The sequence below is a fragment of the Capricornis sumatraensis genome, chromosome 13 (genome assembly GCF_032405125.1).
Source record: "Capricornis sumatraensis isolate serow.1 chromosome 13, serow.2, whole genome shotgun sequence".
In the NCBI taxonomy this organism is placed as follows: Eukaryota; Metazoa; Chordata; class Mammalia; order Artiodactyla; family Bovidae; genus Capricornis; species Capricornis sumatraensis.
In genome coordinates this window covers 55,901,270-55,913,606 of record NC_091081.1, presented here as the reverse complement: position 1 = coordinate 55,913,606, position 12,337 = coordinate 55,901,270, and the positions used below count along the sequence as shown (strand labels likewise).

Below are 12,337 nucleotides of genomic sequence, written 5' to 3'. Positions count from 1 at the left end.
AACTTTTGTATATACCTGAAATGGTTTGTATTTCAGTAACAAATTTGATTGCAAACTGAATAAAAAAGATATCCTATGAGGAAAATTATGCTTTGCAGAAAAAAGCTGGATAAAACTTACTATACTATTCAAAAGTACTTGATTCTATATGATGTGATCATGGAACTACTTTAAAAAATTCTGTGAAAACCATACATAAAATATAATTCAGATTTTTCTAATTCATCTTTATTTATTTATTTACTTTACAATACTGTATTGGTTTTGCCATACATTGACATGAATCCACCACAGGTGTACAGTCTAAACAGCAAATAGCTTTCAATGTCTCTCCTTTTTTAAAACAACGCAAGTAAAACTGATGACTGTGTAAGAATCCAATCCAAGAAGTAATGGAAATTATTAATGGCTCTATTGAATATTTAACCATACACACACTAAAAGGTCAGGAAACAAATTTTCCTAAAGCTGAGCTACATTTACATAAATTAACATCCATTTGCTACTGCAACATTAGCCACATTTTATGAAGATAACTGTCACTTCTCAATGCAAGTATTGTCCAGAAGGAACTAAACCATGCAGAAATGCCTTTCACCAGCAAAGTACAGTTTCATCAGTGAACATGAATTAGGTATGAAAAATCATTATTTCAACTGCCTAATCAAAACCTTATGGCTTTACTATAATCCTTTCATGATTATGTAATTTTATAATTATGTTGCTCCTGCCACTTTATGTAATATAGCCAAAACCCTTAAGGGTTAAAAACAATATTCCTCAATTAATAATTTGTATTGTCATTATAAATAGTAAAATTAGCTACTGGGCATGAAAATATGAAAGGAAGATTAAAAATATTTTCCTAAGAAATGAGAGAAGACACCTCAGATGAGGGGGGAAGTGTGAATCTGTGTGTGCACTCATGTGGGAGTGTGGTACGAACTGTGCTTCCACAGGAGGTAGTCAACTAAATTACAAATCACCAAGTAGAACTAAAGGACGTTATTTAGAAATGTGCCATATGGAACAGGTAAAGTTAAAAATCCGAAATGAGAAAGAGCAGGACAGAATACTGTTATTTGTGTTCTCTGCTTTGCATTATGACTGGTTTTAAATAAGTACTTGAATAAACATCAATTAGAAAATGCACACAGCAATGAAAAATGTCTCACCAATAGTCATAGCTCTCATCCCAGTTGTCAAAATGTACGAGGAAACGATTGTCCACCATATCTGTTACCGTAGCAACACAGATGAATGCAGGGTTCTTTTTGTCTACAGCTTCAAGCTTCATTCCAACTCGAAAGCCTGATGGGATCACTGTCTATGAAATATACAGATTTAATTAGAGATAAGCACACACTTAACAACAAGGACCTGTACCCTCTCTGCACCCCTGCTTGAAAGCCTGGCATCCATCAGCTGTATTCACATAATTTAAAACCATAGACCAGTTTTGCAGCAGAGTTGCTTTTCAAGAAGCAGCAATAAGAAAAATGCCCCGTTGCTACACCCAATTAATTATCTGGACCTTTAAAGCAAACACACCCACAACCTTGAGAAGTTTACTTAATCTTAACATGTGTCTTGGTACTTTAGATGACTATGCTAGTTAGGCAAGTTTTATGTGTGTATAGTTTACTTTCAGTTTCTCTCTTCCTTTACTGACTTAACAATGAAAATTATTTCATATAAAATATGCACATAATCAAGTTAAAAATGTGTGTAAGTCAGTACAAATTCACTCCCACTTCTGAAAAATCTTTCAAAAGGGTACTCTACTAAAAGTAGGCCATCTTCCTATATGAAAGGCTGGAAATTATTACAACTTTGATTCAACAATCCAGATGTTATTCACAATAGCACCCAAAGAGCTGGCTGTTAATACATACAAAATAGCTTGTAATATAAGGATTATCCACAGATTATTGGCCATCTGGGACATGAAACGAAAACAATAAAAATTCAAGTCAGATGCAGTACTTGAAATGCTGTGGATGTAAACATTCCTCAAAATATTTCATGAAGAAAAATATCCTAATCTCAGAGAAGTACTTGGATATCAGTAGTATCAATCACAGCATACTACAAGTCATTTCTGCCCTTCAGAAAAAATCTTTCTGTCCAGACTGAAGCATACAGACACTTTTCTCATTACTTTAAGCAAAATAGATGTTATCTCTTTTTACTATAATTATACAGCTATCATCACAAAAATGCAAACAGGCATGTATCTGAATATGTTAGAGTGAAGTCCTGTCTCAGGCACTAATGCTACACAGATACCGTTACTATATATTTAAGCCCTGGACTTCTGTATCAGACCATAAGTATTTGAGTATTTTGAGGCAGAGAAATCTAGAAATACAAAAATTAATTACATACCAAACAGACATGGCCCAAGATTCAGTTTTGTGCTAGCAATGCACAGAATTTAAGATGATGGTCAGTGGCTCAAATACCTGACTGAACTCATCATCAGAGAACCAGACAAGGATTAGGAAACTTGGAGCCGTGACAGCAAGCCAATTGCTGAGTTTTCCACCTGACTGGCCTCCCTCATCTTGAAGGAGAATGCCGACTGACTATGCAGCATGTACATCTCAGCAATTAAGCTATCTTCTCAATTAAGATATTTAAAAATAATAATCTGGCTCATTATCTCTATTAATTACCTAAATGCATGCACGTGCCCGCACACACACACCAGCTTCCAGTTCTCTAACTCAAGCTGGCCTATGTTCAATTTGATTAGACAATGTTTCAGCCATTAGACTTGTTGCCCTCAAAACACTTGGATAATGTCATTTCCCAAGTGGAGAGTATGTGGAGTAGGTAGGAAGGTTTTTCTCATTCCTGATATCTGGAGGGAATCCCTAGTAAAATATGATGGCCTCTCTCCACACTCACACACTGTCACCTAACTGGTGAATCTGGAATAAAGAAGTGGTCACACCGTTAAGCTGGCCTACAGGGCATATAGTTTCCACTCTGCTCCCCTCTAGGAGCAAGCTCTGTCCTGCAAGATGGTAGTTTGCCCTGGTCCAGTGCTCATGGGCTGGAGTGGTGAGGTTGGCAGGACCAATAAATCTCTAACTCCAGGGCTCAGAATCAAGAGACTCATTTGTCAGCAGATATAGGCCATGCATGTACTCCAACTGAGCTCTCATCAACTATAAAGGTGAGATTCTGGCTTTCCACCTGCTTGTCCTCTATTCTTTCCAATTAGATCAGAACTTGATCAAGGTAGAACACTGTAACGTATCAGGCCTCCTCAGAGATGCCCATAGTTTAAGAAGTAGAAAATACAAACACATCTGGACTTTGCTCCTGTTAACACTGCTAAACAGAGCTAGAAGCTGGAGAAAAGATTTAAATGATAGTCTCTAGCATGCAAATTCAAATAGGGTTACATTCATCTCACTATGGGAATCCTATCTGAACAGTACTCCTAAAGTCAAGTGACCATAACCATAAAATGTCCCAGTCAACTTAATTTGCTTAGGCACCTTAACTGTAAAGTATACCTACGTTTTATACTATGTTGCCTTTTACTATTTAATTTTTTTAAAAGACAGCCATGATATGGTTAAAAACAGATATTTATTCATGGTAATTTTTAGTTAATTTTACAGCTTAAGAGCACCTTATTTACCAAAGCAATAACATTTATTATAGTTTCTTGTTATCACTTGTAATTTATCCAAGGAAACACTCAAAAGCCACTTCCTGTGAAAGAAAAAGTATCTTGGAGGTACTTACTATATTCTGATTTTCAAATAATGACTTGGGAGCAGCCTGAGCTTTGCATGTCTTGAGATAGGTCTGCCAATTAAATTCTTCTTCTTTATATCCTAGGATTCACACATATAGAGACAGTAAAATACCAAAATATTTCATACTTAGCTTTCCATTCTTACTTTAACCTGTAAATCCAACATGCCAAAATCAAGCCATCAAGTGACTTTTTAAATGGATAGTATTTAACTCATAATTAGGATCTAAGGATTTTTACACACAGGGTATTTATTTCCAACAAATTGTATTATTTTTTCAATTCCGAATGAATGGTAATGGATGAAAGGAACAGGTATGAGGTAGCAAATACACACTGTCCTCAGGTGGACTTCTTTTCATTGCCAAACCATTTCTATCAGTATTTAGGTAGAATTCATTAGCAGTGAGCTGCAGTAGTTGAGTTTTCTGTTTTTCCCTCACTCATTCTATTTTGGGAGACTAACTTGTAGGAACAGTGGGACCCTGGAAAAAATAGTATTACAAGAGATAAAATCTTTCTAGCCTGTCACCCCAAGAATGACAATTCAAGATTCATGAAGTGAGCATGTTGGCCAACTACAATAATGGAAATGTGCTTTCCTTAGTTTTCACCATTTCATGTTCAACACTGGTAAAGCCAACATTCCCTTTAAAAAGGAAATTGGGCATTTAATTTTATCGAGTAGATTCTCTTTTCTGCTTCCATCAAAGTCCAGAAGGTGGTGTGAAAAGAAAAACAATTCACCACATATGAGGCCAATTTATGTAAAGGCTTACATATTTTCTTTTTTATCCTTCTTTTCTAGGTGTTTTTGGTCAATCCTTCAGTTATCTGAAAATACCATTCTGCCATTAATTTTTCACTTAAAACCAAAAGATGCCTTGTCCATTAAAATCCAATAACCCACTTCCATGCCCCCCAAAAAACCTCAATAATCCTGATGTAGTGGCCAGTGAAGTTGCTCAGTTGTGTCCAACTCTTTGCGATCCCATGGACTGTACCCTGCCAGGCTACTCTATCTATGGAATTTTCCAGGCAAGAGTACTGGAGTGGGTTGCCATTTCCTTCTCCAGGGGATCTTCCTGACCCAGGGATCAAACCCAGGTCTCCCGTATTGGAGGCAGATGCTTTACCATCTAAGCCACCAGGGAAGCCCCAATAATTGTGTGACAGACCAAAAATATCAGACTGGTAACCTGGTTCTTTCACATCAAGCAGACAATACTGAATGCAACATGAAAAGAAAGGAAGTAAGATATTATTAAATACCCTAGAGATGAACTGAAAAAGATACAATCTGTTATTCTTGGATATTTGGTAAACATGAAATAGGCAAAATCACTGGCAGACTGTAATATAAAAACTTAATAATAAAGAGTAATCACTGTTAGTTCAACCCTCACCCAAATTGCTTTTCAGTGTTATAGTCTCCTTTCCAATCTCTTAAATATTAAGATAAGTTCAATGCATAGTTTCTCAAGGTTTTTACTTACTGAAATGTCAGTAAACACACTTACGTAAACAGGTTAGAAATAATTTTGTAATCAGTTATTTCAAGAAAGTATGCATGTATGTGTTGTGTGTGTGTGTGTGTGTGTGTGTATGTATGAGATAGAAGTTTGTAGCTAAAACCTATAGTCAAAGTATCAAATAAGTGTTATGTGACATGCAAATAAGTGCATGGACATAATTTATTCTCTTAAGTAGGGTTCTATTTTTTTAATTTTTTTCACTTTACAAAACATCTTTCATCATGAACAATAAGCTTAAATTTGGGCCCACCTGATTAATAAACATTTCTCATCATGAACAATAAGCTTAAATTTGGGACTACCTGAATAACCACAAAGTCTGAATTCTCAAAAATCTAAATTACAATATAAGAAATTAAGTGTTTTCAGAATATAAAATATGAAATTAAAAAGTGACAATACCTTTTGGAGGATGGAGTTTGTGGCCAGTTTTCTCACACCACCCAACTGGATGGATATCCAGAGCATCGGCATTTACCCAGAAGTCGTAACAATCAGAGTATCCATCAAAGTGCAGCTTTATCCGGTATCCACAAACCTGTAATAGGTAAAGAATAGAATATTTGTGCACATGTACAAAAATAAATTAACATGATCTCAAGGATGATATGGATTATGTTACAGCACCATTGTTATCAGCCACAAAAACAAGTGAATATATAACAAAATCTAGGGGCAAACGTTATTTCGCTGGGAAGAGCTGAGCTAGGGGGTTCTGGTCTCATCCCTAGTGCCATTAGAAGCACATGGATATGGGTGAAGAATAATTCTCCCATGTAGACAAGTTCCCCTCTTTATCCCCTGCGTTGTACAAGCACAGGGCGCAGAGCTCCTGCAGGGGCCCAGCGTGGGTGTCCTATTGTGCACTGGCTCAGTGCTGGCTGGCTGTCCTTTACAAAGCTCCACACACAGTGAGATCTGGCCAGACCAAGGCTGGTGCAGACATGGGGAGAAGTCAACAGTCTCCTTTCCACTAGTAGCAGAATTGGGAGAAAGAAGAGCCTCCCCAGTTCATACTTAAATGAAACAGGATCCCTGGAATGTGGTGAGAACTCACTTTATGTAACCCCTGCCCAACACTGAGGTCACACATCTGCTTAAATTAGGGTGGCACTTGGGGGAGTTCTAAGTTAAAAAAGTCACGTGGGTTTATGGAACCTCTGCCAGGTCTCGCTTGGCATTAGGCTCGCAAAAGTTCAGCCTCTCAATCTTCTTCCCACTAGCACAGCAGATGGGTTCTATGTTCTGTAGGAGCCAAACTTCTTACAAGACCACTAAGTCACTGAAGGAAAATTATAAGCAAAACTAATACACAAGATCATCTGATTCTTGGAGGTAAATTTTAAAAGATACCTCTCCCAACTCAAGGGAGAGAACGAGTCAAGCACACAAAGGAAAGGGAAAAAAAAGTTCTCAAGAGTTCTCCATTACTCTAAACAGTAATATATTGTACTAAGTGAAAATGAAGTCGCTCAGTCGTGCTGACTCTTTGCGACCCCATGGACAGTAGCCTGCACCAAGCTCCTCCATCCATGGGATTTTCTAGGCAAGAGTACTGGAGTGGCTTGCCATTTCCTTCTCCAGGCAATCTTTTCAACCCAGGGATCAAACCCAGGTCTCCCACACTGTAGACAGACACTTTACCATCTGAGCCACCAGGGAGGTCCATATATTGTACTAAGATACACATAATTGACTTGGACATTTTTTCCTAAAAAACTTCAGAGATACCTTGAAATACTAAAAATAATACAAATATCTGTTGGTCTGTCTCTTATGTCAAGGAACATGGTATGGCAAAGGCTATGGTGTCAAATGGACCAGGGTCAAATTGTGGTTCTACTACTTTGAAGCTGTGTGATCTTGTATACCTCACTTAACCTCTCTGAGCCTCAATTCCTTCATCTATAGAACAGGGATGAAAAAGGTTTCTTGCAAAGATTAAATGAGGTAATGTTTACAAAACACTAAGTACTGTGCCTGGCATAAAGGAAGTGTTCAACAAATGGGATCTTTTCCCATTATTAAAACCCTATAAGCACTATTTTATTTTTAAAATAAAGATGAGGCAAAGCTTACCTCAGCCACAGTCAGGACACAATACACAGACTGATGTTCAGGGTCCACGCCTTCTAGTTTCATGCCAACTTTAAACCCATTTTTGTTATATGGAAAAGACTGATACTAAAATGTAAAATGACAGCAGTTTTAGTGAGTGATAATCATTCTTAAGACTATATAACCAAGTCATAAACAGCTCTTAAAAATGCAGGAAAAAAAAAAGGATCACCGAATCATCTCATGTGAAAATGGACAAAGCAATGAGATGACAGAAAAGGAAATTCAAATGTTTTACATATTCGAAAAGATGATCAACCTCCCCCATAAGAGTCATACAAAGTAAAATTACAATAAAATAGATTCCACCTATCAGACTGATAAAGATCTAAAAGTTTGGTTACAGTACACTAGCAAAGCTCTAGGGAAAGAGATGTATAAATACATTGCTAATAGGGATATAAATTTGTACAACCTCTAGCAATCTCCTGAGATCTATAAAAAAGAACATTCTCTTTGACTCAGCAATTTCAATCCTAGGAAGTTACCCAACAGAGATAGCCACATATGTGCAAAATGAGCAATGTATGAGGCTATTCACTAAAGCATTTACTTAGCAAAAGATTCATGTATATATATTATATATTCCACATAGTGGAGAAGGAAATGACAACCCACTCCAATATTTTTGCCTGGAAAATTCCATGGACAGGAGCCTGGCGGGCTACAGTCTATGGGGTTGCAAAGAGTCGGACATGACTGAGCACACTCACAGTCCATATATACAAATAGTATTTCATCTTATGTCTGTCCCATAATAACTTAAGCTGGTCTCTACTGACTGACACATGTATGTGTGTAACACTCATGTGATATATATATGACATACATACATGACATTTATGTCAGCCACAGTATGGACCAGTTTATATTATTATGGAACAAACATAAGATGGAATACTATGTATGAGTATAAAAGACTGATGAAGTGGGTAAATGACCTGAGACGGAATAATCGCCAAACTCAGACAAAAAAGCAAAGTTCAAAACAGTATGTGACATACGTCATCATGTGATGACATGACAGGAGGAGGAAGATTTGAGGTAGGGGGAAGATTTGCCTATATATTGCTTATATGTACACGTAATTTTCTTATAGCACTTTATATTTTGAATCATATGAATGTTTTGCTGATTCAAATAATTAACTGTATTTAAACTGTTTAAAGTGTAAAAAAGTCTATTATGCAAAGGACCAAAGTTGCAAAAAATAATTATACGGAACAAGTCATATGCAATTGCTATCATATCTGAATTAAATAGTCTTAATGTAAATGTAATCATCCCAACATTTACTATTCACCACTTTTCAAAAAAAATTGCTATTGAATATTCACCACTTCTTAAAAATGGTGTGTTAATATGTATGTAACAAAGTACTGATGGCAGATTTACTATATACCATGTGATATATAATTAAATCATTTAAATCAAAGGTCAGTGAACTACGATCTATGGGACACACCAGCCAACCACTGTTTTTGTGAATTAAATTTTACTGGAATATTAGCCATGTTCATTAATTTATACATTGCCTATGGCTGCTTTCATTACAAGAACAGAGTTAAGCTCTTATAAATAAGACCATATACTCCATAAAGCCTACAAGATTTTCTATTGCCCTTTATGGAAAAAGGTTGCTGATCCCTGGTTTAGCCCAGTGACAGCAGTTCCTACTCAGAGCTACTTTTCTGATCTTAATGCACTTCTGATAAAAGATTTTTACTGTGGTTAATATAACAATGTTTTTTTTATGTTCTGTTATATTATGCAAACCCTAGTAAGTCATTTTTATTCTCTCAAAGCCATGATATTTTAGGCTAGTTTTTCTTTATCTATTAGTTTTTCAGTAGTAATAGAAGCATCCTTCTGCAAATCAATGCACGAAAGCCTAACAATTGTTGACAGAAAACAGCGTCTGTCTGTAGGTCTCTATTTGTATGTGTGTTGTGTGCCCATGCATGTGGCCCTAGGGAAGGTGTGCATATATGATGATAGTTACCCTCTAAGGTCCCCCTCCACATATGAAAAACAATGTTTGAAAAATTATCCCAAGTCACATTTCCTAGACAGACAGTAGAAACGGCAATACTAATCCCAGACCAGCATTCCAGCTCCTTTGCCCTTATGCACAATGCCTTCTAGAAGGGTGGGTACCTCCTTGAACAGCTTTGCCGGCACGGCCACAGCTTTCTCCTCTTCCAGGTAGGACGCCCAGCACCAAGCTTTCTTTCCTTTAGGAGGCAAACCTGAAAGGCAAGTGAGACTAAACTTACCAAATTTCCAAATCTAGGGAATCAGAGCAGGATACTTACTGTGAAATCTTACTTTCTAACTACCCCCAGGCCTGGCTCTTCTCTTATTTCCATGATGGATATTTCTCAATTTCTTTCCCTGACTCCTCTTCTGAAGAAATGAGAGCTAAAAAGTAAACTATGTGTATATCCAGGAATGAGTGAAGAAGAAAGGAACAGAAGAACTTAAAGTACTTTTAAAAACTTAAAGTACTTAAAGTACTAAAGTAAATAAAGGAGACGCAGTAGGAAGCCAAGATAGACCAGAATCATGGAAGCTCAGCAAGCGAAAGTGTCTAGGAGCAGGATGCTCCAAAGTTTTTTCCTAATGAATCAAGGAGCTGAGAACTGAGAAAAGGTCAGTGCACAGAGTAACTTAGGGACTGGCTGCTAACTTGGAGAAAGGGGGGTAAAAAAAAATCAATACATCCAAGGCCAAATTTTAAGTTGCAAAAGAACACACAAATGATAAAGATACGGAGTCTACAGCAATTTTATTTGGGGTTAATTTAACAAAAAATGAAGAAAGAATATACAATGTTAGGCTTGATGGGTTTTAAAATTGAGGGAAAGATATTTGGAGATGAGCTTAGAACAGGCAATGATAAAGCACATGAAGAGGAAGAAAATGGAAGAGCTGAGAGAGGGAAATGACTGAAGTAACAAGGCCACTGAAGGGCCAGAGCCCCGAGGGTAGCAGCAATGAAGGGGAAGGGACAGAAAGGACAAAGAGGCAGAGTGCAGAGCAACTGAGACTTTGCTCCCTTTAATGTCAGTGATGAAATTCAGAGGGCCATCCAAATGTAGAAGTTAGGCTGTGTGCTTAATGCAAGTAGAAACACCTCAAAGTGTTTTTAAGAGTGGAACAAGGGAGGAATGTGGTTAAGCCCTGAAGAGAAGCACTGAGTTCAGGCCCTGATTCACGGGGACAATGTGATTGGCAGGTCAGGATGGGACTGTGCAAAGTACAGTGACCTAACATGGAAGACCAGCCGTGTAGATGTGGCAGGTCCTTCGACACAGCCTAGCGGGGCACACAGAAGCTTCTGGGGAGACAACCCAAGGTCCAGGATGAATAAGGCAGCAAGTTAGCCCACCAAGTACTGAAGGGCAAAGCCTAAGCTCTAGATTCCTCAGAGAAAAAAGTGTTCCTCGAGAAATAAAGAAAGGAAAAAAGGGTACCGTGTCAGGAAGTTATGGTTGAGAGAAAACATTAAAAAAAAAAAAAATCTAAAATTTTATGAAATGAGTAAGACCAGAGGTTTTAGTCAAAGTGCAGAAGTAAAAGAAACCTACCTGGTGGAAAAATAAATAACAGAAAATGATCTCAAGTTTTCCCTGACACTGCTTGAAACTTGCTAATTTCCACTTTCCCTTCGCCTTTTTCTACTTCTTCTAAACTCCAACTTTTATTGATGCAATTTAATCAAAGAAAATCCCCAAACGATCCTTTAACTGCCATAGTGTGCATTACAATTAAGACTAAAATGTCTGCCTGTGTGAAATATTTTCAACTTCAGAAAATTACAAGTAAAACCTTCCTTGCATCAACTCACCCTGCTTTAATACAGCCGAATCACCTCGTCTTTTCCTTCGGGCTCTCTGTGAACCCCTCAGAATTCTCCCATCTTGTTTGTTTTCCTACAATAAGGCAGAAAAGTTTATGATTTTTAAAAGTTCATGAAATTGGCATCAATGAAAAGTTAGAGAGCTGTCAGAAAGCCTTTTTTTGCACTGTTCTTCAGTTTCACTTCATAACTTTGAAAGAAAGTAAGAATATAGGTCACTTGAGAACTCTGTTGCTCTTGGCCTGAGGTCCTTACAAAATAAGAATATTTCCAAGAATTACACTCTGTTATAGCACAGATACTGTTCCCACCTCTTTGAAACGCTTTCTTCTTTCAGCTCCTTGACCTCTCTGGTCTGGGTCCCCTGGTACCTCACCGCCCCTCTTTCTTGGTCCCTTTGCTGACATCTCCTGCCATCTAATCCCCTTCTCTTCTTTATCCAATCACTCTCCTTAGGTTTGAAAGATCATCTGTCTGCTAAATATCCCCTATTTATATCTCGAGCTCTGACTCCATACTCATGTATCCAGATGCCTACCTGGGATTTTCGCTTGGACATCTAGTAAGTATCTCAAATGCATGATGGCCAAAGTACTCTAAGTTCTATACTCTACTCTGGCCTTCCCATTCTCAAGAAATGGTATGATTCCAGTCAACAGTTCAAGCCAAAAAGCTAGGAGTTATCTCTCATTCTTCTCGCTCCCTCATATACCCTGCCAACTGTCTCAAAACCACTGCCCTCTATCTTAAACAGCCCTCTTATTTAGTCTACTACAATAAGCTTCCAGCTGGTTTCCCTGATTCTACTCTGTTCTCACATGTCAAAGCTGGAGTGATCATTTTAAAACATCATATCAAAGTATTCCCCTTGCCCTCTACTTTCCAACGGCTTCCCAGCACACTCAGAGTAAAGTGACAACTCATGACTCTGGTTTACCATAAAGCCCTGGACTGCAGAGAACTCTTCAGTCTCATCTTACTCCACTCTTCTCTAGCCTTCAAGGCTCAGCAACCTTGTCTTATTTCCTTAAACAAAGCGTGCTT

At 37.7% G+C, this 12,337-nt stretch overlaps 1 protein-coding gene across 1 annotated transcript in view; it reads right to left on the bottom strand.

Annotated features, from left to right (window-relative positions):
* The window catches only part of L3MBTL3 (L3MBTL histone methyl-lysine binding protein 3), a 99,063-nt gene that overhangs the window by 54,314 nt on the left and 32,412 nt on the right, over positions 1-12,337 (bottom strand). The window contains exons 8-13 of the mRNA XM_068984897.1: positions 11,282-11,366; positions 9,589-9,680; positions 7,393-7,497; positions 5,716-5,851; positions 3,766-3,857; positions 1,176-1,327 (exon numbers count right to left, since the gene is read on the bottom strand). Of these exons, the coding sequence (XP_068840998.1) occupies positions 1,176-1,327; positions 3,766-3,857; positions 5,716-5,851; positions 7,393-7,497; positions 9,589-9,680; positions 11,282-11,366 (662 nt within the window). The remainder of the gene's footprint in view (positions 1-1,175; positions 1,328-3,765; positions 3,858-5,715; positions 5,852-7,392; positions 7,498-9,588; positions 9,681-11,281; positions 11,367-12,337) is intronic.